The sequence below is a fragment of the Manis javanica genome, chromosome 5 (genome assembly GCF_040802235.1).
Source record: "Manis javanica isolate MJ-LG chromosome 5, MJ_LKY, whole genome shotgun sequence".
In the NCBI taxonomy this organism is placed as follows: Eukaryota; Metazoa; Chordata; class Mammalia; order Pholidota; family Manidae; genus Manis; species Manis javanica.
Window position 1 is genome coordinate 110,509,368 of NC_133160.1, and position 24,853 is coordinate 110,534,220.

The 24,853-nt window shown below is 37.7% G+C and overlaps 2 protein-coding genes across 6 annotated transcripts in view; one reads left to right on the forward strand and one right to left on the reverse strand.

Moving 5' to 3' along the window:
- The window catches only part of BMP2K (BMP2 inducible kinase), a 182,548-nt gene extending 170,438 nt beyond the window's left edge, over positions 1-12,110 (reverse strand). For 2 of the 5 annotated variants that reach the window (XM_037014864.2, XM_037014860.2), the window contains exon 1: positions 11,722-12,109. In XM_037014864.2, coding sequence (XP_036870759.2) covers positions 11,722-11,893 — 172 coding nt within the window. In that variant the 5' untranslated portion in view covers positions 11,894-12,109. Of the gene's footprint in view, positions 1-11,721 lie in introns of all 5 variants that reach the window. The other 3 variants (XM_037014865.2, XM_037014863.2, XM_037014861.2) reach the window with 2 other exon arrangements.
- LOC140849732 (uncharacterized) overlaps positions 1-20,289 on the forward strand; it is a 37,931-nt gene extending 17,642 nt beyond the window's left edge. Inside the window, exons 2-3 of the mRNA XM_073238074.1 lie at positions 11,757-12,685; positions 19,694-20,289. Of these exons, the coding sequence (XP_073094175.1) occupies positions 11,757-12,600 (844 nt within the window). The 3' untranslated portion in view covers positions 12,601-12,685; positions 19,694-20,289. The remainder of the gene's footprint in view (positions 1-11,756; positions 12,686-19,693) is intronic.
- Positions 20,290-24,853: the final 4,564 nt, after the last annotated feature.

A 24,853-nucleotide genomic window follows, 5' to 3' on the forward strand; every position in this document is an offset into this window, starting at 1 on the left:
AAATATCAGCCAACCGAATTCAAAAATACATCAAGAGGATCATACAACATGATCAAGTGGGATTCATCTTAGGCATGCAAGGATGGTACAGCATTCGAAAATCCATCAACATCATCCACCACATCAACAAAAAGAAGGACAAAAACCACATGATCATCTCCACAGATGCTGAAAAAGCATTTGACAAAATTCAACATCCATTCATGATTAAAAACTCTCAACAAAATGGGTATAGAGAGCAAATACCTCAACATAATAAAGGCCATTTATGGCAAACCCACAGCCAACATTATACTTAACAGTGAAAAGCTGAAAGCTTTTCCTTTTCCTTTAAGATCGGGAACAAGACAAGGATTCCCACTCTCCCCACCTCTATTCAACATAGTACTGGAGGTCCTAGCCACAGCAATCAGACAACACAAAGAAATAAAAGGCATCCAGATTGGCAAGGAAGAAGTTAAACTGTCCCTGTTTGCAGATGACATGATATCGTACATAAAAAAGCCTAAAGAATTCACTCCAAAACTACTAGATCTAATATCTGAATTCAGCAAAGTTGCAGGATACAAAATTAATACACAGAAATCTGTTGCTTCCCTATACACTAACAATGAACTAGCAGAGAGAGAAATCAGGAAAACAATTCCATTCACAACTGCATCAAAAAGAATAAAATACTTAGGAATAAACCTAACCAAGGAAGTGAAAGACCTATACTCTGAAAACTACAAGACACTCATGAGAGAAATTAAAGAAGATACCAAAAACTGGAAACACATCCCATGCTCATGGACAGGAAGAATTAATATTGTCAAAATGGCCATCTTGCCTAAAGCAATCTGTAGATTCAATGCAATTCCTATCAAAATACCAACAGCATTCTTCAACAAACTAGAGAAAATCATCCTAAAATTCATATGGAACTACAAAAGACCTCGAATAGCCAAAGCAATCCTGAGAAGGAAAAATACAGCAGGGGGAATTATGCTCCCCAATTTCCAGCTCTACTACAAAGCCACAGTAATTAAGACAATTTGGTGCTGGCACAAGAACAGACCCATAGACCAATGCAACAGACTAGAGAGCCCTGATATAAACCCAACCATATATGGTCAATTAATATATGATAAACATACAATGGGGACATACAATGGGGAAATGACAGCCTCTTCAACAGCTGGTGTTGGCAAAACTGGACAGCTACCTGCAAGAGAATGAAACTGGATTATTGTTTAACCCCATACACAAAAGTAAACTCAAAATGGATTAAAGACTTGAATGTAAGTCATGAAACCATAAAACTCTTAGAAGACAACATAGGCAAACACCTCCTGAATATAAGCATGAGCAACTTCTTCCTGAACCCATCTCCTTGAGAAAGGGAAACAAAAGCAAAAATGAACTCATGCGACTACATCAACTAAAAAGTTTTTGTACGGCAAAGGACATCATCAACAAAACAAAAAGGCATCCTACATTATGGGAGAATATATTTGTAAATGACATATCCAACAAGGGGTTAACATCCAAAATATATAAAGAACTTAAACACCTCAGCACCCAAAAAGCAAATAACCCAATTAACAAATGGACAGAGGATATGAAGAGACGGTTCTCCAAAGAAGAATTTCAGATGGCCAACAGACACATGAAAAGATGCTCCACATCACTAATCATCAGGGAAATGCAAATTAAAAACACAATGAGATATCACCTCACACCAGTAAGGATGGACAGCATCAAAAAGACTAAGAACAACAAATGTTGGCAAGGATGCAGAGAAAGGGGAAACCTCCTACACTGCTGGTGTGAATGTAAGCTAGTTCAACCACTGTGGAAAGCAATATGGAGGTTCCTCAAAAAACTAAAAATAGAAATGCTATTTGACCCCGGAATCCCACTTCTTGGAATGTACCCAAAGAATACAACTTCTCAGACTCAAAAAGATATATGTACCCTTATGTTCATCGCAGCACTTTTTACAATAGCCAAGATATGGAAGCAACCTAAGTGTCCATCTGTAGATGAATGGATAAAGAAGATGTGGTACATATATACAATGGAATACTATTCAGCCATAAGAAAGAAACAAATCCTACCATTCGCAACAACATGGATGGAGCTGGAGGACATTACGCTCAGTGAAATAAGCCAGGTGAAGAAAGACAAATGCCAAAGGACTTCCCTCATTTGTGGAGTATAACAAGGAAGCAAAACTGAAGGAACAAAATGGCAGCAGATGCAGACTCTCCAAGAATGAACTAGTGGTTACCAAATGGGAGGGGTGTGGGAGAGTGGGTGGGGGGTGCGGGAGAAGGGGACTGAGGGGCATTATGTTTAGTACACAGGGTGTGGGGGATCATGGGGAGAACAGTGTATCACAGAGAAGGGACATGGTGGATCTCTGGCAAATTGCTGTACTGATGGACAGTGACTGCATTGGGGTATGGGTGGGGACTTGATATTATGGGTAAATGTAGTAACCACACTGTTTTTTCATGTGAAACCTTCATAAGAGTGTATATCAATCATACCTTAATAAAAAAATTTTTTTTAATTTAATACCTAATCTAAAATTCCAGAATCAGATTTCACTGGAATCTTATAACCAAATCTGAACCTAAAACTGATGCATATTTATCAAGAGATTTGGTATGAACTGGTATTGTCACATGTCATCTTAATATCACATTATCTTTAATCTTCACAACAGATTGAGTTAATACTCAATGTTATAGAAAAGGAAACATTTCCTGAGAATTTAATTCAAAAATAAATAAATTGTAGAACAGGAACTAGTAAGACGCAGCCCTCAAAATGCTCTCCATCCAAGAAAGCTGTCAAGCATTACCCTGCTATGAAAACCAGACAGAAAGAAAAAATTACAGAGTAATATCCCTATGAACATAGATGCAAAAATCTTCAACAAAATATTAGCACACCAACTTCAAAAATACATTAAAAGGATCATTCACCACAACCAACTGGAATTAATTCCAGGGATGCAAGGATAGTTCAATATCCACAAATCAATCAATATGATACATCACATTAACAAAAGGAAGGATAAAAAATGAGATGGTCATCTCAACAGATGCAGATAAAGCATTTGAAAAAATTCAACATCCAATCCTGATAAAACTCTCAACAAAGTAGGTATAGAGGGAACATGCCTCAACAAAATAAAAACCATATAAGACAAATCCACCACTACCATCATATTCAGTAGTGAAAAGCTGAAAATGTTTTATCTAAGATCAGAAACAAGACAAGAATGTCTACTCTCACCACTTTTATTCAACATAGTACTGGAATTCCTAGCCACAGCAATCAGACAGGACAAAGAAATAAATGGCATTCAAATTGCTGGAAGAAGTAAGGTTATTACTATTTGCAGATGACATGATACTATTTAGAAAAAACCTTGAAGACTCCACCAAAGAGCTATTAGAATTTATAAATGAATTCAGCAGTCACAGGATACAAAAACCAGTAGACAGAAATCTACAGCATTTCTATATACTAATAAACTCACAGAAAAAGAAATTATGAAAACAATCCCATTTACAATTGCAACAAAAAGAATAAAATAATAAAATACCTAGGAATAAATTTAACCAAGGAGGTGAAAGACCTGTACTTTAAAAACTATAAGACACTAATGAAAGAAATTAAAGAATACACAAATAAATGGAAAGCTATTCTATGCTCATGGATTGGAAGAATTAATATTGTTAAAAAGGCCATACTACATACAAAGCAATCTACAGATTCAATGAAATCCCATCAAAATACCAATGGCATTTTTCAATGAACTACAGCAAATTAACCTAAAATTTGTATGGAACCACAAAAGATCACAAATAGCCAAAGCAATCTTGAGAAAGAAGAACAAAGCTGAAGGTGTCATGCTCCCTGGTTTCAAACTATACTCTAAAGCTATGGTAATCAAAACAGTATAGTACTGGTACAGTACATTAATCAAAACAATAGACATACAAATCAATGTAACAAAATACACGGTCCAGAAATAAACCCATACCTATATGGTCAATTAATATACAACAAAGGAGGCAAGAATATACATGGGGAAAAGAAATTCTTCATCTTAAATAAGTGGTACCGGGAAAACTGGACAGCTACATGCAAAAGGATGAAATTGGACCACTGTCTTAAACCATATACAAAATAAACTCAAATGGATTAAAGACCTAGGTAAGACCTGAACCATAAAACTTCTAAAAGAAAATACAGGCAATAAACTCTTGGACAGCAGTATTAGCAATTTTTTCTGGATATGTCTCCACAGGCAAGGGAATCAGAAGCAAAAATAAACAAGTAGGACTAATTCAAACTAAAAAGCTTCTGCCCAGTGAAGGAAACCATCAAGAATATGAAAATGCAACCTACTAAGTGGAAGAACATATTTGCAAATGATATATCCAATGAGGGGTTAATATCCAAAATATGTAATATCCAAAATATGTAAAAAAAACTCATGCAACTCAACACCAAATAAAAACAAATAATCCAGTTAAAAATGGGCAGAGGACCTGAATAGACATTTTTCCAAAGAAGACATAGAGACCCAACAGACACATGAAAAGATTCTCATCATCACTAATCATCAGAGAAATGTAAGTCAACACCACCATGAGGAATCACCTCACACTTGTCAGAATGCCCCATATCAACAAGACAAGAAATAACAAGTGTTGTGACAAGAACATAGAGAAAAGGAAATCCTCACATACCACTGGTGGGAATGTAAAATGGTACAGACACTACTGAAAATATGGAGGTTCCTCAAAAAATTAAAATTAGAAATACCATAGAACCCAGTAATTCTACCTCTGGGCATCTACCTGAAGAAAACACAAACACTAATTTGAAAATACATACACACTTCTCTATTCACTGCAGCAGTATTTAAATAGCCAAGATCAGGCAGTAACCTACATGTCCATCAACAGATGAATGGATAAGGAAAATGTGTGTACACATATACACACACACACACACACACACACACACACACACTGGAATATCATTCAGCCATGAAAAAATGATGAAATCTTATCATTTGCAACAACATGGATGGACCTAGAGGATATTATGCTAAGTGAAATAAGTAAAACAGAGAAAGACAAAGGCCATTTGATTTCACTTATACATGGTATCTAAAAAAAAATTTTTTAAAGATTCATAAATGCAGAGAACAAACTACTGATTGCCATAGGAGGTGGGGCATAGGTGAAATGGGTGAAAGGGATAAAGTGGTACAAACTTCCCATTATAAAAAAGTAAGTCGTGGGGATAGAAATTACAGCATAGGATACTTAGTCAATAACTTTGTAATAATTTTGTATGGTAACAGATGGTCACTACTCTTAATACAGTGAGCACTTTGTAATGTATGTAATTGTCAAATTACTAAGTTGTACACCTGAAATGAATATAATACTGTATATCAACTATACTTCAATTTTCTAAAAGGCTGTCAAAATCAACTATAGAATATAAAACAATTTCATAAAGTATATAACAACACCTTGTCTTTTTAACTCAACCACCTTTGCTAAATAAAGAAAAACATGTCAATAAAGAAAAATAACAATATAGGGGTATCCAGGTTATTCTTTCTTTGCTGTTTCAAAGAGGCTAACTGAAATGACACTGCCTTAAACAAACTGTCTTCAAAACTTTGTCTTCAAACTTCACCTTCACCAAAGTAGGGAATTCAAGGTCCCCTGACCTAAGTAGGAGTCCTTTAATGGGACAAAAACTAAGGAGCCCTCCATTGGTGCTTTTCAATTTGCCATTCAGTCTTAAATTCTATTGAAGAACTCCACTGGCTTCATAAAACAGAAAAAAGTCAAAAATCATTTCCTTTGAAAAGTGAATGTCCTTGATATGGTGAGGCAATTTGTGTGATACAAAAGCAATTAATATAGTCCTTATAGCCTTTACCATCTGCTAGGGAAGATGAGATAGGAAATAGTGTTTCCAAGTGCTTACATACTATACTTTAAGACAAAAGAATAAATGTGATAAGGAAAAGAAAAAAAGCAAGTAACTACAAATGTCTACAGGAAGAGGTAGTGATCATAACCAGCAATTAGGGAGCTAGGATTACACAGGCAAAAGGAGATAGGCAAATACAAGATTCATTCACAGAAGAACAAGGAATGCAACACACTGGCTGGAGCAAAGAGTATTAGCAGGAAACAACCAGAGCTAAGATTTTAAATTAAGTTAAGGAATGAGCATGGATAACTGTAAATGCCTGGCCAAAACATGTGATCAAGGAAGATGACTTCTCAGCAGTAAAACTGTTCACTCCCTTCCCTTTGCTCTTGAAATTTCAAGGCATCAGATTCTCCTTATATTCCTCATACCTCTCTGGCAGCTTCTTAGTCTTTGCCTACTCTAAATCAGTGGTTCTCAAGGTGTGGTTCCTGGACCACCAGCATCAGTAAGTTGGAAGAAAAGCAAGTTATGGGCGAGCCCAGACATATGGAATCAAACTTTGGGGATCAAGCTCAGCAATCTGTATTTTATCAAGCCTTAGCAATCAGTGCTTTTCCAAGCCTCCCAAATGATTCTGATGAATGCTATTGTCTGAACCAAGTCCTATAAGACTCCTTCAGTGAAAGCCTTCCTCTTCTCATTCTACACTCTGTTCCTATATCCATCCTTTCCCAGGGCTCTAAGTAATAGCCAAATACTCACTAACCAGAGGTACCTGTTTCTAAGCCCAAATACCTTTACTGAGTACCAGACCATATACTCCACTTCCCACTTGACATTTATTTTCCTCCAGATATCTCAACTAAACATATCTGAAACAAGTAAATAACCTTCCCATAACCCCACTCCAAAAAATTTGACCCTTCTCTACTCCTCCCCGTATCAGTAAATGGTACCTCCATCCAGAGTTGCATAAGGAAGTCATTCTTACAACACCCTCCCCCCATCCAATCTACCTGGTATTCCCATTCAAGCATAGTAACATCCCCACTGCGACCATCTTAACTAACCACCTAATTTATATACTTCTCAGCCAGTCTCTATACAACAATCACTATGCTCTTGAGAAAACAAATCAGAGCATGTCACTGCCCTAATTTAAATCCTCCAGTACCTTCCCTTTGCATTTTCAAACAAAATCTAAAATCCTCAACATGACACACAAAGATCGGGATCCTGGTCACCTCTCCAACCATCACCTAGGGTCCTTCTTCTGTGTGATTCATTCACTATAGTCTACAGCACTGGACATGGTTCAGTTCCTGAAACTCTTCTTCACAGAGACTTCTCTCTTCATGCCTTCACTCTCCACATAACCCCCATCTTCACATACCTGACCTTTACCTAACCTTTCTCATCATTCAGATTTTTCCCTAAAATATCAAAAAAGGTGATCTTCCAATATAAACTGAATCAGTTATTCTCTCATAAAACCCGGTGCTTTCTTCTCATGACCATTACCAAAATTGTTATTACATTAACTTGATTTTTGTTTGCTTAACGTTTATTTTCCATGCTAGACTGAAGTCCTACAATGCCAGAGAAATACCTGCTTTATTCTCCAGTATATAAATAGCACCTAATACAGAGCCTGGCACACAAAAGGCATTTAATAGTTATGAAGTAGTAACAGTTGTCAATTATTTGCTAAATCCTCCTCTCTTTCTGCTCTTTGTTCCCTCTAGAGAACTCTAACTTGTAAGTTACAGGGTAGTCACAGATGATTTCTGCAAATGAGATACCATGCTTAAATCCAACATTTATATATTGCAAAATCAGATTTTACCACCTTCCTATAAAATTAGCAATGAGAATTGGTTAGTAACACTATCTTAAATTCACTAAAACCTCAATCTAAGCAATTAACTCTGAGAGAGCTATTTAGCTACCTTCACAGAACTCTATAGAAATTCCTGACCTCCAATTACCTGTTCTGACAGTGTCAACAAACTCTAAACCCAAGTCAGGAAGTGTTACCCACCCCAATCATTTTTAAAATACCATCCTATCCAGCCTATCCATAATCTCATGATTAGATTATCTCAACAATTAATAGACAGTGTCCCAGTCTCTACAACCCCCCCATTTAAGACCACTTTGTACTAAAGACATAAAAAAAAGTCTATGGTTCTACTTAAGAACCGTAAGAACCAACTTCTTTCCATTATCAATCAATATTAAATTACTTTCACTAGCACTAAAGGCCTATGGAGGCATATGATCAAAAAGCTTGTCCTATGTTTTAATAAAAACTTGGAAGGTTACACTGAATGATACCTGCTTGACAATTTGACACAATTTCAAGCTAAAATTTACATATGGCTCTACCTCATTTCTATAGCCCAAAGTTGAATTTGGTTAGCCTGCACTCCTAAAACTAACAATTTTTGAGAAAAATCAGGAAAATGTCTCACTATGATATCAGTCCTGTAACCTATGAGCAGGAACTAAAACTATCCAAGTCATCAGCATTTTCAGACATATATGTACTTACCTATAAAAGATTATGAGAAAAAGCACATAATGTTTCAGAAAGGAAACTACTCTAATACTTTAGTTATAACATAGAACATAAGTATACCCCTGAAAATCTGTTTAAGTATATAAACTTGTATGTGCATGTATATTATATACATACAATATAATACACATATGCATAAATATATACATAATATAGTTGATCTTCATATTTAGGGATTCCACATTTGTAAATACACCTACTTGCTAAAATAAATTTATATCCCCATAATCAATAAAATACCCCAAAATCAACACAACAGCACTTTCACAGTCATTTGAGATATACCAATGGAGGTGAAAATTTTGAGTAGGCCAGCTGGAGTCAACAAGGTTATGTATGCTCTGCCTTCACTTCAGCTCTCATACTATAAACAAGCATTCTTTCCAAGGTCTATTTAGTATCATGTTTTTCTCATTTTTATGCTTTTTATTGGTGATTTCATGTTTAAAATGGCCCTATGCATAGTTGTCTAATGTTCCTAAGTGCAAGAAGGCTGTGAGAATATGTGTATTAGTTAAGTTTCATTTAGACATGATTTACAGCACTGTTGGCAACCAGCTCAACATTAACGAATCAACAATATACATTTAAAAAGGTGTCTTTAAACAGAAACACACATAAAACAAGGTTATAAATTGATTAGTTGACAAAATGTTGTGAACAGAGGCTTGCAGTACGCTAACCTTGTATTTTCCTGAGGAGCAATGGTTCAGTATTTGCTAATTCACTGACTTTATAGAATATAACTATTGTGAATAATGAGTTAAAAAAAATAACACACACACACACACACACACACACACACACACACACACACACGAGACAGTGAGAGAGAAGAGCCAGATTTATTAAAGGCTCAAAGAAAGACACTGAAGAGGTCATTCTGAACAAACTGCCTGTTTGCAGTAGCATGGCAAAAACAGCATCTACAGGGTCTTGGCCCTTTTTACACAACACCAACCCAAAGCAAAAAATGTAAAATCTCCCAGGTTATTTTTTTGGTCTGTCTTCCTACCTCTTTTCCCACTCAATGGTGTCTCTCTCCCCAATTCAGGTAATCTAAACTCTAATGCCTTTTTACAAGCATTCGCCCAAATCATATATTTGAATAAACTGTTCATTACTGAATGATCAATTCTTGAATGCGAACTGGACTTGTGCTTAAACACCTTAAACATTTTTTAAACGCTAAAAGAGCTAAAAATTGAGTCATTACTTAGTTGGAATGGAGAGAGGAAATTAGAATAAATGATCAGGATCAAAAAAGTAAACCGAATATCGATCATTTTAGTTGTGTGTGGGCTGACGAGAAGAAATAAACAAGACAAGAAAGTGTAGGCCTGAGCCTGCCCTCCAGGGAAGGTTAAACAGAAGCTAGGGTATTGGGTGGGGAAGTTCCATCTTCCCCTAAGGATTTCTTCAACCCTTGCTTCCTCCGAGTAGTTTATTACGTATTTTTCCAAGAGCAATGACACGTATGGCAAAAGTCAGTGGAACACTCCAACAGTGACATTAGTGCTTGAAAAAAAATTTTTTTTAACTTTTTGTGTGGAGAGCGCACTCCCCTTTTAACAGTCTTCATTTTTATTTTCATGTTCTAAAATTACTAATTTTTTATTGAAAATTACTGGTTTCAGGTAATGATAGGATATGCTTAGAGCAGTGATAGACACTACAAAGCCAAAGTCTAGTTTGATGACATGTCAGTGTTTCCTCTCTATTAAATAAAAGACCAATATGGGATTTAGTGCAATAAAGGAGTATACTAGTTAGTACTCAAGCCACTTCAAGTAGTCACTACAATATTCAAACACAGAAGTACAGCATTAGAGTTAATAGCCACGTCTTCTTAAAACCTATAACTCAATCTAACCCAACACTTGAAATTCAAATATAAGGAAAAGCTAGGAAATCTTACAGCACAGTAAATCTGTCTATATAGGCCACGATTTACTCATTTTTTGAGAAGCCAAGGATCCTCCTCTCACCTCTATAGGGTTAAACTAGGTTCATTAGTAGGAGCAACAGCTTGCAAAACAATGACATACATTCCTGAATAACTCAATATTTCTTCCTGATAATATTTTATAGACAAAAACCTTCAGACTTTTGCACTAATTTTCTATTGTTCACATAATTTCGAAAAACACAAGTGAAATCTCAGTTCACTATCTTCAAACCACATCAACTGATTCTTAGAGAAACAAAGCTACTCTATTTTCTCTTAACCTTGTAATTTAAAGGGGCCACTTATCCACAATTTTTCCTTACAATTTTTTAACTATTTATTTTGTAATATTCTGCAATTAAAAAACTCAAAAATCAGTGAAGCATGCAATAAACAAGAGAAAGTATTTTCTACCAGCCAATGATACAAGAAATACAAACTAAAGTGCTGGATCTTTTTTCTTTTTAACGGAGTAAACATTTTTGTGAGCAGACCTGAAAATGTTAACATAGCCTGATAGACTTTGAAGGACGGAGGACAAAACTTTACGAGTTAACCTGCTTTCATGTCACCTTTTAAAGTACGATCAAAGAGACATACTGGAAGGGTATAAATAGCACCTTGTCTGACAGCGAAGATTCTAAATAACAAAGATAAATGGACTTCAAGTTTGCAACCTCCTAACTGAATATGGGGCAAAGTATCACCTCCAACACAAGCACACGTGCATGCACAGAAATATATTATTTTTTAACTGATGACTGAGCAGGAGTAGACCCAGAGAGGACCAGAAGGCTGCAAGGTCCTGTGCCCTGCGGCGCGGGTGAGACTCAGACGAAGAGGCCAACGCAGGACACCCTCCTGAGCCACAGCTGGCAAAGCAGAGTCTCAATCCTGCTCGCTTTGACCCTCTAATGATTCACTAGTCCAATCATGACACCACATCACTCGTTAAGACGCTTTCTATTTATTTCCTCCCGTCGACTGAAAATGACTGAAACTCGTAGGACGAGAACTGTGCACTGGCCAGAGCTGCGAGCGGCGAGAAAAGCCAGCTTACAAGCTACTCTTTAAAAAGAGCCCCAGCTGGCCCAGCAGAGGAGGCAGGAGAAGATGAGTGAGCCAGGAGGGCGAGGGCACAAGCGGGCGAGGACCGACAGAAGGCACAGCCACACCCCAGCGCGCCCTCACCTGCCGCCCGAGCCTCCCCCGAAGCCCGTACCTTCGGCCAGCGACTCCTCCAGGGTGACCTGGTAGCGGCCGACTGCGAACACCCGGACCCCCACGGACGAGCTGCCGGAGCCGCAGCCGGTCCCGGCGCCGGCCGCGCCGACTGCCGCTCCGCCGCCGCCGCCGCCGCCCTCCGACTTGGGCATTCGAGAGAACTTCTTCATGGTCCCACTGGCGCGCTGGAGGGCGCAGGGCGCGCGCAAGGGCGAGCGAGCGGGCGAGTCCCCGGGCCCGCGCGCGGCCGAGCGTCCGCAAGGGGTCGCCGCCCCTCGCCGGTCTGAGTCGTCCGTGCGCGCTGCGGCCCGATGAGCCTCACATGCCGCGCGTCCCGAGCGCACGGCCCCTGCCCCGCCGCCCGCTCCGCGGCTCCGCAGCAGCTGTCCGGCTCCCGCAGAGGGCGATGGGGAGGGCGAGGGCGGGGCGGGGCGCGAGGGGGCGGGGCCGAGTGCGGGGGCGACGCACCGCCTCCGCGAGTGCCCCCGGCGCCCTCGCCGCCTGGACTAAGTGCAGGGAGCGCGAGTCGGGAGGAGGGCGCGAGGGAGGGAGTCGGAGGGGGCGTGGCTACGGCCCCTCCGGGAAGTGGGCTGGGCTCTCCCGCCGCACACCCTCAGGACCTTATCCCGCGGCTCCGCCGCCGGAGCAGCACCCGCGCCACCCCCACGGCCGTTGGCGGCGCGGCGCTCCTGCCAACCGCTCACTGAGGCTGGGCGCCCCGCGCAGGCGCACTGCCCGCGCCGCCGGAAGTGACGGTTCCGGCTCTTGTCACGTGGAGAGGGAACGGGGAGGTGATTGTGGGGGTTGGGGTACGATAACGGGTTCCCGCATCCCGGTTCTGGGGTCCAGGGCTGGAAGGTACACGTCAGATTTGTAGGGCCCAGGATTCGAGCAAGGACATGTCCCGGGAACTGGTTCCATTGCTGGCCATGCGGCAGCGTCTGTCTTCTCGCCAAGAGTTGGTATGTCACTCTGGAGGCTTAAAAGTGCCGCCAACTTTACCCCCCGCAAAGGAACTTCCTGCTGCAGTTCTAAGCCAGCGTTCCAGACCTTCTCCCCTGAGACCCTTCTGCCCGTCCACTGAGTGTGGCAGGTGGGAACAGCTCGGAACTAGAGTGGATTCCAGTAACCTAACTTATAAAGCTACCGGGTCGCACTGTGTAACCAACGCTTGTGCTAGTAAGCGTTTTGCGGTTTATAAATTACTTTGGAGTAGTTTCAAAATCTATGTGCTCTGCAACGGCTGTGTGAGTTATTCAGAACAGGTATTAAGTCCGTTTACAGACCATCACCTTTGGCCAACAGACTCTCCCAAGGTCACACAGCTGGATAGTGGTAAAGCTGGACTGACTACAAGGTCCGTCCTTTGATATTTTGGACCGTTCCAAATAAGCGAGATAGGGAGAGAGCATCAAAAACCGCAGACTGAGAATTGTTTGGAAACTAAATCATCCATTGGGTTCCCCCCACAACTCCTTTAACAAAAAGATTTGCCCATTAAAAAAAATCAAAAGACCCGTTGCATCCATTTCATAAACTGCAGGAATCTATGACTGTAGGATGAGGCAGGCAAAATGAACATAGGTGTAAGACTTTCAAGAGTGGTAAGGAATGGCAATGTACAGAGCATGTATAAAGAAAGCACCCCATTCTCAGCTTTTCCTCCATATGATTGCAGGCCCACTATGTCCAGAGGTTCCAATTCCTTAAGCCAGAAAAGTGGATTTTTTTTTTCTAATACGGCATGTCCCAAGCTTTAAAAATGTAGACCAACTAAACTGTGCCTGCAGGATTCCAGTATGCATCTTTTATATAAGTAGATGAAGGTAGTTCTATCCCCACGCCTATTTCTTTAACCAACTTTTTAATGAGACACCAGAAATGTTAGAAAATGTGCCTAGGCAAAAGACTTTGAGTGTAAAGTCTTCCATTTTTTTCTCCCTGTCTGCTATTTGAAGAGAAGCTACTTCTGCCAACACTAAAACACTGCTCTGGATTTAGGCATTTTTGCTGCATAAGCCACCACTAAGCTAAAATTCTTAATCTGGAGACCTGACCTTTAAAGCTCAATGTACATCAGATTATGTCAGATGATTGATGCGGTGTGACAGTTGGGGATTTCCATTTATAAATAAGCTGACCATTTTCCTTACTGTGGGGATTCACTGTGGAGTCTTATGCCTACATTTGAATTATATTTTTCAAGCAGAATAATGGAGAAACTTAATCATTTCATGAAATTCAAAACTGGTTTCAGCCCAACATACAAAGTTTGGCCTAATACAACTTCACCCAATCACAACACAAGAATAAACAAAGTCCGCTATGATCAGTTTGGAAGCCAATTTACCACAATTGCTGTGGTAAAGAAAATCACTTCTATGTACCCATATAACCTGACTTATGATACAGAAGTTGATAATTAGTTTAAGGCATTGGCCCCCTGTCAAAAATTGAGTAACACCAAACAATGTGCTCTTTAATTTTTTTACCAAGCACATAACAAAATTTGAATATCCTCTCATCTTCACAGAATGTTAACTCTACAATATGCTATGACAGCCAATAACATTAATAATAAGATTGCAAAAACATTGTATTACTAATCATAGTGCCAAACATTTACACTCTTAATATCAAAAGGTGATACCAACTATCAAATTGTATCTTCCTACAACTTTGTGAGTTAAGAATCCATAAACCAGTTTGTAGGCAAAAATTTAGATACTGATGGGTGGAAAAACTATATTGACAATTCTAGTCTTTTAGTTTTGAACTTATTCTAAGACCACAGCTATGAAAGAACATCCAATTTGGCTTCCTACTGGAAAATAAAATCTCTAAAGGAGTATGGATAATGTAGATTCTGACCTACCTAAATTGTCATGGAGTTGATTTACAGTAAGAACACAGGGAACAGTTTAATAAAGGTAAAAAATTAAAATTACATTTCAGGGTTTTTTTAAATAAATGTATTTTCAAATGTTTATAGCTATACTATAAAATTAGTTGGGATAGCCACATAATGAAGACTATTTTTTTTTAACAAATTGCTTCAGTTTACAATGTTTCATGTTATAATATTATAATAAAGTCAACAGGTCATTGTAGCCAAACAAAAGATTCTGGGATCCTTAAACAGAAAAGATTTTGTCAAAGTAAGAAGGAGGGATTATTGTTACATTTTTGTCTTTTACTGGAAAACTATAACCTTTCTTGTTAACTTTGTCCCTTATTTACTTTGCACTGAAGTGGCTTTCAAAGACATGTGAAGTGACAAAGACCAACACAAATCAAACAAAACATACTTATCCCAAAAGGTTTATTTAGTGCCATAATTGCATTTATAAGTCATCTCTTCCAATGCCTGATTAATCATTTGTCCTCACAATTCAGTATTTTCCTTTGATGATGTGTCCTTTATCATTATTAGCCTCATTATGTTTCAATATTAGAAATTATTGTTCTCCCTGCCTAACAGTATTATTTTATACCTAAATACCCATATCTTTGCTTTCCAAAAATTCAGTCCTGAAGTTCATTAAAAAATATATACATGTCTCCTTTATTAAAACAAGTGTTTTTTTAATATCACCAATATTGAATTCCTCTGTTAAAACCACACATCATCATACCTTGTAAAAATTTATATACATCTAAGAAAAATCAATCTGATAGTATAGTTTAAAATACAAAGCTGCTCACACATGTTCTTAATAGTAAAAGTGATTCATTTGACATGAAATACTTTTCTATGATACTATTTTTCTTACAAACTGACCATGCTCTTAAAAAAGACTATAAAAGGTAGGCAACTTCACCACCAAGAGAAGCACTTTGACCCCCCCACCCCACTGAACTGGGGAAGGGGTCCCACCAGGTATACAGCACTTTAGCCTCACACCTCATGGCAAGGCTTAACTTTCCTGCCTGAAGAAGTGTTTGTCCCAGAATGGGATTACTGTCATGTTCCTGGATCTGTTCCTGCCCTCCCTCTTCTTCATACCTTTTCATTTCTCTCCTATGGCCAAATTACTACCCTGCTACTAGTTACATTTATGTAAAACTTTAGCAAGGCATAAAGTAAGAACTAATTCTCATTGGGCACTTGTGATGGACCAGTGCTCTTCCAAAGTGCATTACATGTATTAACTCAGTAAATCTTCATGACAGCGTTTCAGATCATTATTCCTACTTGACAGATGAGACTACTGACGCACAGAGAGATTAGGATTCATGCCCAAGTTCTTGTGACTTGTAATAGGTTTCAAAACTAGGTACTATGGCCTTATAGTTAGTGCTTTTACCACTACACCATGTAGACTTCCCTAAAAAACACACAATAAATGATGACAGCTACAGTTGGTAGTGGTAGGTTACCCTTCTATGCTCTCTGGCCACATCACTCATCTAGTGTGCTGCTAAAGCTCAGGGAAACCATGATAGGATAGATTGTCTTTAATTTCTGATTAACCAGGCATTTTTTAAAAATATTTGCTGAATTTCTACAATGAGTAAATCACTGTGCATTGGGGAGTAACTAGGAGGGGCAAACTTGAATAAGACCATTCAAGGGTTCAAAGAGTATATACTCTTGAAGGCTGGGGGACACAGTATGTATGCAACCATGTAATAGGGGAAAGTTCAGGAATTGAGATAGAGTTGACAGTAGGCTCTGTACAAAAATGTTGAGTTCTACATTGTGCTATTTTGTCTTCAAATCTCCTGGCAATCTGGTTGATGTTAACAATCTTAGAAACTTCTGGGGACAGAAAAGCTCTTTTGGGTTTGGAGTTAAGCCGTTCCCATGGAAGAATATTGAATTCTGTCCCTATGTGTTAAAATGATGCAGACTCTACACTTCTACAACATTCACATGAACACAAGCAAAACTGTATTCAGGTCACTGAAAAGACAGAGAGAAAGAAAGTATTGAAGCTAAATTCAGCTTTTGCTTCAATCCTTTATCAAAATTCACATCTTGTTTTACTCAGACTTCTGCCAACAGTGGCAGAGACTATTTATTGAACATGTACAAACATGTGCTGAACAGTGCATGAACCAATACACAATAAGGAACCCACACTGTATAGGAGTAATCATGGAATTTCAGAGCTAGAAGGTCATATAATCTAGCCCATATAATGTGCCCTAGAAAGGGCACAACTGAAAGAGGAACAGGAACATTTACTGAGCAACTAGTATGTCTCAGGCATTTGCTTAACACTGTATATGTTTTCTATTTATCCTCTCACAAGGGAAGTGCATCTTATCACTCCCAACTTGTAGCTGTCTGACTCTAGCCACCCTGAACCACTTTCATTTCTTATCAAGCTGTTTCAGGATCCTGTGCACACTCATGGTAGGATGTCTTGTTCTTTCTCAGAATCACCTGATTCAATGGGTAACTATATAGTACCCCAGGGCCACCTCCCCTGTAAAAGCTTTCATGACGTCTGCCATCTGCCAGTTTCAGGTAGAATGGACTCATTTGTACCCCATACTACTCTTTATAGACCTTCAGCATTACAATTATCACTTAATTACATAGGCTTCCACACATGCCTGTCTCCCTCTACTACATTATAAGAGTTTTAAGGGAAGGGACCAGGTCACATTGTTTTCTGAAAACCCAGTCCAAGCAATGTGCTTGACATATAGTAAGTATTGAATAAATAAATGAATAACAGCCCCAAATTTAGTAAGTGGTAGAGTTGAGATGTTGAGACCAGGCTCAAATCTCAGGTGTGTCTGAAGCCCCATGCTTCTTAGCTTATCTACACCTGAGTTTTGGTTATATTTAAAATAAAAAGAATATGGTTTTTTAATTTTGTTTTTGGTGGTGATGCTGGCTTTAGTTTTGTTTTTTGAAGTGGGAGCTGGAAAGTGATGTGATCTGTGAGTTTAAATAATACACAGTGCTGAACACATAGTAGGCAGTCAAGAAATGTCAGTTTCCCTTTCTTCCCTGTAGCATCTTATTCAAAGCATCTTGTACTAAATGTGACAGCGTGAGGAACTAACCATTCTTCCATGCTACCCTGTCATTCCAGGTGCTTCACAGATAATATAATCTATTGATTCTTACTTGGGGTGAGTTGTAGTCTTCTTAACATTTATCATTTTTTTTTCTGTTTTAGCAGACTTTAAACTACAATTGTAGGACAATGTTGTTCATGTGAAATCTTCATAAAATTGTGTACCAATGATACCTTAATTTTCTAAAAAACCTACAATTACAGAAGAGGACAAAATAGGCAGGAAACATAGGCTTGGGGCAGGAAAGAGGCTTACCTGGCTGGAAGCTTCAGAAGGAACCATGGTAGGAGCCAGGGTTTCTTTATCTCTGTCTATGCCTGTCCCCTAGTAAGTGCTTAAGAAACATTTGTGGCACTTACGTGCATTGGCCAGCTTAAACATAGATCGTTTCCTGGATCTTTGCAGACAGTCTTCAGGGAAGAAATGCAGGTAGAGAGCAGGGGGTAAAAAAAACAGCAGGAAACAGCTCAGTATATGGAACTATAAAAAAGGATATTCTGATTCTGGAGTGGAAAATTTACACAAAAGGGTAAAATCAGGACAGCAAAAACCAGAGAACTCGGTAAGTGTTATCAACAAGACAATGGAAGGTAGTGAGAACTTTGAAACGAAGTAAATCTGAAAGCAAAGTATGAGGCTATAATGAAACCAAAAACCTGAGGCTATACTGAAAGCCTGAACTACCACCACTCAAACAAAAAAAATCTGTTCTAAGAGGCTGATTTATTTTCCATTGACTGAAATAGCTCACCTTTTGCTTTTGCTCTTGCTGTTTCACTGTCTTTCCTGGAACCTGGAACACTGTCTTTCCCTGCTCTTCATATGCTTTAGAACATATACAGCTTTCCCAACCTACCTCCTCCAGGATGTTTTTTCCCAACTTCCCTACTTGATAATAATGCATCATTTCTCTGAACCTCCACATCACTTTTGACTGTATGCAGAGCCTAGTATACTACATTCTTTAATTGGTCAGTGTGTTTTAGTCTTCACTGTCAAATGAAATCTATATGTATGGTTTTCATTTTTAATTCCATTGCATGCATAGCCCAATATTAGGCTCATTATAGGTGCTAAATACTTATTGAATTAACAGTTAAACTGCCTGGATTATAAATGCCTCTTTGAATTGACATTTTGAAATGTGTTTTTTTAAATTGCATTTTGGATTCTCAGAAAAGAATTAAAGACAGTTGCTGGGGTTGGGGGGGCTGTGTTTTACAATTGATCAGAGTCTAAGCAAAGATAAATGTGACTGTACTGTTGTTTAAAAGTAAAAGAGGAGTTCCTGTTACCCACAGCCCACAGACACTAGAACAGGGTCCTCAGTCCTTGTCTTCACATATTAAAAGAATTTAACACCAAGACTTAGAAGTTTGCAAGCAAGCAGTGCACTTTATTAGAGAAGTGAGGAAACAGAAACACCTTGACAAACCAAGGTGGGCTGCTCAAGAGAGTCAACCCTAAGAAGAATCAGGGTAGTTCCTGTTATGAGAAGTGAAAATGTTTATTCATTAGTTATTAGGTCACTTATCATGAACAGGGAGGGTTTCAATTTAGCACATGTGTAGATAGATTACATGCATACATGTATGTTGCAATGACATCATATAGCATTAGCATATAAAATCTCCTCCCAGGGGTTGGAAATTCAGTATTAGTAGGAAAAGGCAAATAAGGGACACCAAATTTCCCTTATGTGCATGTCACCAATTGTTTGTGTCTTGCTCCATTGATTATCTGACCAAGGGGTCTCTAAACCTAGGACATGTGGACTATAAAACTTATTAAAATAATAGGTTGATGTGAAAAACAAGACACATTGTAACTTTACAGACCCAGTGGTCTGAGTCAAGGCACTTTGTCTCAGTACTTAGATGTGTGGGGTTGGACTGATTCCTCCATTTTTTTCTATCTCATTCTTATTTTAGGTCTTTCCTCAGAAGAACCTTTATGAAGTGTGACTCGATATTATATAAAAGCAATTTTGATCATCTGTTTTCATCTATGTGAAGATCAAACACCACCGCTTAGTGTATATTCTAAGCTAAAATGAAAATTATATTTGTGTACCCATTTCTTATATTATACTATTTGCATATTTCTTTTTGTTTAATAGTCAAATAAATTGTTCTTAAAAGATAAGTAGGGTTTTTTTTAGCCTTCTAGTTTTTCTTAACTTCAACACTATACCTTGTTTCTCTTCTCTCTCTTATCTGCTGTCTGCAGTGGGCCTACTTATATGGACAGATTAAAAACATTCTCCATTACCTTGACAACACCCAGTTAATGTTTACTGATAAACTGAGTGCAAGTCAGAGCATCTACAAAATTCAAAAGGAATTTCATTCCTGAGTAAGAACTCTAATATAAGAGTAAAAAAATATGTGTAGCTAAAAGAAATTCATGTATCAACATTTTATTAAAATTCTTGTCATTTTTATGTAGATGAAATATCTGTTAAATCCCCATGTTGTATTCTTTTTATAATCACATTATTGTAAGCTTTAAACATAAATTTAATGGGTGTGCGTGCATGTGTGTGTGTGTGTGTGTGTGTGTGTATTTAGGCAGCTACGCACTAAAATATTCATTCTGTGTTGACAAACAGCAAACTCTAGTTTTGCACCCATACATAATAAACACACTTGGCTTTGAAAGTATGTCTAACAGTACATTTTATTTAAAATATTTATTATGAGAGATATTAATGTTAATGTTTTATACCAAAGAAGATTAACCAACGATAGATTTGGCCCACTTAAATTTTAAACTTTCTTCTAATAATATTGCACCAAGTGGATGATGATCAAATATTAAAAATGAAGTCACACAACTAAAACTGTATCAATTTTACATAATTTTTATTGTTGAATTTATCACTTGATTTGATAGCATTTATACATGGTCTCAAAGACAAAGAGTAACTAGCAACTTGGCTGGCCCTATGTAATTAAATTAATTAATAGGCACTTTTTGTAGGACTATATATATACACATATATATGTATATATATTGTATATATACATACAAATGTGCATAGCGCTGTATTAGTCACATGGGAAAACAGAAATACGACACAAGATCCAAACTCTAAGCTAAACAAACACTGAAGCTGGTGGGTATAGGTATGCTCTCTTCTGGTCATAATCATTCTCTACACTTGTTCTGCTCTGACCAGCCCATTTTCTCTTCCATCACCACGGTTAACTTTCTCACTTGTGACCCATCAACTTTCCTATAATAATCATAATGAATAATCCCTGTTTTTCTACTAATGAAAAAATCTAATGATTATTCTCTATAGTAATTGCCTACACATTAGGGGTAAAATTAATCAAAATGTATACTATATGTGCATTTTAGATAAAAATAACTACCTTTAAGAGAAACATCAATGTTTCAGTTAATAAGAATATTAAGAATACAAACACATTCCTTTATTTAAAAGGGGTTTCTTTTAAATTCTCCTTCATCAAAAGAATCCAGCATTAGCAATTCCAATAGAACATTCATTAATATTTCATGTTGTCACATCTCTGTTCAAAAAAGCAACACTAATCACTAATCCAACCAATTCAATCTATCTGAATTACTAAGAAGGTATTAACACTTTCTAATTATGTAGTAACTAAATCTTTAAATTCTAAAACTGATTTTTAAAAAGAAGTAAAATGACTGTTGAGGGAAGTCTTTTATTCAGACCTACTGATTTGGATACCTACAGAATGTATAATCAAAATCAATTTCATAGCTATGCTTTATTGAGTACTCATGAATGTAATAAATATTATTTATAACAGCACTTTCAAGATAGCATGTTATTATGTTGTAAGAAATACAGTTTCTTAACTAGCAAGTTCTACTGGGTCTGTGGCATATAAAGCAGTATATTTTGTGAAAAACAAAGAATCACTTGATGATTTCTATGTTTTTTATTCACTGGCAAAAAAAAATTGAGCATTTCATATAAATCATGTTTTCTCAGATAAAAGCACAACATAATATAAAGATGAAACTGTTGGTTATGTTGCCTAAAATGTAATGTATGAAAGCTAATTTAGGAAGCTGTATGTATAATGCATGATAGCTCTGGGACAAATTTAAGTTCTTGATGATACCACAATTTTGCTTGATTTTTTGGGGCATGTGAAAATGTGGCATTTTTTACATTTTTTACTGGAAATCCAGCAAAAGCAGAAAATGAAGACTTTCTCCAACAAAATATTTACTATTGCTCTAGCCCTATAGTTGTTAGCAGAAGAAAACTAAGTGTGAACAGAGAATTGACACCTAATATCTACATGCTGAATTTATATTTTCGAATCCTAATATCAGGATTACCTTTTACAAACAATCCAGATCTAAGCTGATCATTCATGGTCAACTTAGAGTTCATAATTCAACAAACAATATTAAGCCAACCACTATGTGTGACTTTGCAGGGATAAAGTGATTAAAAGGCACATTCATTCTCTTTATTAAGAAATTAGTCTAATGAAAAGACGATGCATTCATATTTAAAACAAGGCAGAATGCTAAGTGCTGTAATAGAGATAGGAAGTGCTAACAAAGCAGAGTGGAAGAGATAAATTTTAACTAAAATATTAAGGAGGACTTCATAGAGGAAGTGGCATTAGAGATGGACCTTGGAGAAGAGCTGAGAATTCAGCACCTGGTGATGGATCCTGTAAGAGTGACTTTATCTGCCCCATACCTCCCACCTCATCCCCCTTTAAACCGTTCTGCCTTTTCTTTTTTCCATAGTACTCATCTTCTATTTAGTTATTATATTTATCATTTATTTACACCCAGTAAAATTCAGTCAGGGGTCTTTATTTTGTTCACTGATGTACTTTAGGGCCTATTATTCCCAAAGTTAACTATGGAGACAGAAAGTACAAAGTATTTCTTTCAAATAATAAGGAGACCAATGTGGTTTGCTTGACTATGAAAGACATTTGATGGCTATATGATATAAATAGGAAAGGAACTAGATATAGAATGAAATGGCCTAAGTTTTTTCCCCTACTTTTCCATTAAGTAATGAAGCCAGTTTTTTTGTAGCTCAATTTGTCACCTGAGAAATTAATGGTTGAACGGTAATAACATGCATTTTATAAATTGTTGAATAAATTAAATAATAAGAAGCTCTAGTTCTGAAACCTTTATGATTTTTAGCGATTTTTCATTTTATTTGCATATATTTTATCTTTATTTGGTTTTTGCTGCCCTAAAATTGTGCTCTCTTGCTAAAGTTGCTGCTATATAATTTCAGTTTGTTTTAAAAAACTGAATTCTATAAAGTAGATATATCCCCTGTCAAATAAAATGATGTTGAATGAATATATCCAACATTTGCTAATGTTAGAGGATACATAAATGTGACATAAAATGCATTGTCAACACAAATATATTCCACTTTCACTGCCCCATCAATTAGCTTTTACTGTTCCAAACTGCATCGATTCATAGACATAGAGATTGTCCTAGGGATAGACCTGTGCAGCTAGAATCACTAAAAGTTCAACCCATGGTATGGTAGTAGGTTGGTATCTGCTTCACAAATTTGCCTTGTTAATGAATCCACATCCTTTCTATCCCTATAATTTATGAGGTTATTTATTCATCCATCTATTTCATATTTTTCTTCTTCCATTTTATAAATCAACAATTAGTAGTATTATGAACCATTTTGTTCAATGTCTAATTCACCCTTGTTTAATAGACTTTCTGAGATGTTCAAAATGTTCTGTATCTGCACAGTCCAGCATGGTAGCCACTAGACATGATCTGCTGTTACTGAGCACTCAAAATGCTGCTAATGCACCTGGGGATCTGGATTTGTATTTTGTTTAATTTTAGTTAATTTAAATTCAAATACTCCCATATGGCTAGGGGCTACCATATTTGGAAACACAGAAGTTGTTCTTTCAGAAAGCTCAATAATGAACTTATTTATTTGACAATTTTGTAGAATAAAATATAATGCATATGCTTCCACATCCAGGAAGAGATTTTTTTCTCTATTCCTATTTCCCTATTTCTCCCTGGACTTTACATGTAACACAAACAATGAGAAGATTCTGAAAGCTGGAGAGAAGGCAGACCAGCTAGGGACTCTGGGACCTGAAGAACAACATAGTGATAAGTTCCCTGGGTTTCCTTTTTACCCCATATATGCTGGAGTTGGAGCTGAGAAGCAAGCAGCCCAGTACACTAAGGGCAGAGACCATAAAAAAAGCCTCAGCAAAAGCCTAGTCTCTCAAACTAAAAGATCAAGAAAGGGGCAACATAGCAAGACAAAAAAAATTTCAGACATTAATTTCTCTAGTTCTAAACTTCTGTACTTTTTTTTGGTGCCAAACACAACAGAAAAGCTGTAGTCCCTCTCCCACCCAGACTAGCAAATGATGAGTGGGGACCAAGACTTCCCTCCTTACCAGGCTATAAAGAGATGCCCTAATCCCAAGGGTAGTGTCAGAGAAGGCCAAGTAGGGAACCAGGACTTCTGTCCCCAGTAATATAATGAGCCTCCCTGTAGTGTCAGTGGAGATGACATGGGGAGCCTGACCTTCTGTTCCCATTCAGCAGTGACAGGCCATCCCTGATCCTCCTTACTGAGGTTGCATCAGAGGAAGTCTAATGGAGTGTCAAGACTTTTATGAACACTCAGCAGTAATGAGCTTCCCCCTAAGGGGCCTAGTGGAGCCCATGTGGAGAGATGAACTCCCACTCTTGCCAGTAGTAATGAGGAGCCTGCCTCCATCATATGACAACAGAAGCTAAATAGAGAATGTTGACATCTACTTCCACCTGGCTGTAAGGAGGCAGTGCTCACCCGTCTGCCAGAGTAGCTTCAGAGAAACCCAGTTAAAAACAGAAGGTTTAAATAAGATTCAGAAACTTAAAATAAAAAACGCTCAGGTTTCATTTAAAAAAATCACATCATACCAAGAATCAGGAAAAACTCAAATGGACATTTCAGAGGTTCAATAATGAGTGAACCTCAATTGAATGAATAAATCTCAAATTTAAATGAAAAAAGACAGTAATTAAATGCCAACATTGACAGAAATGACAATTAGATG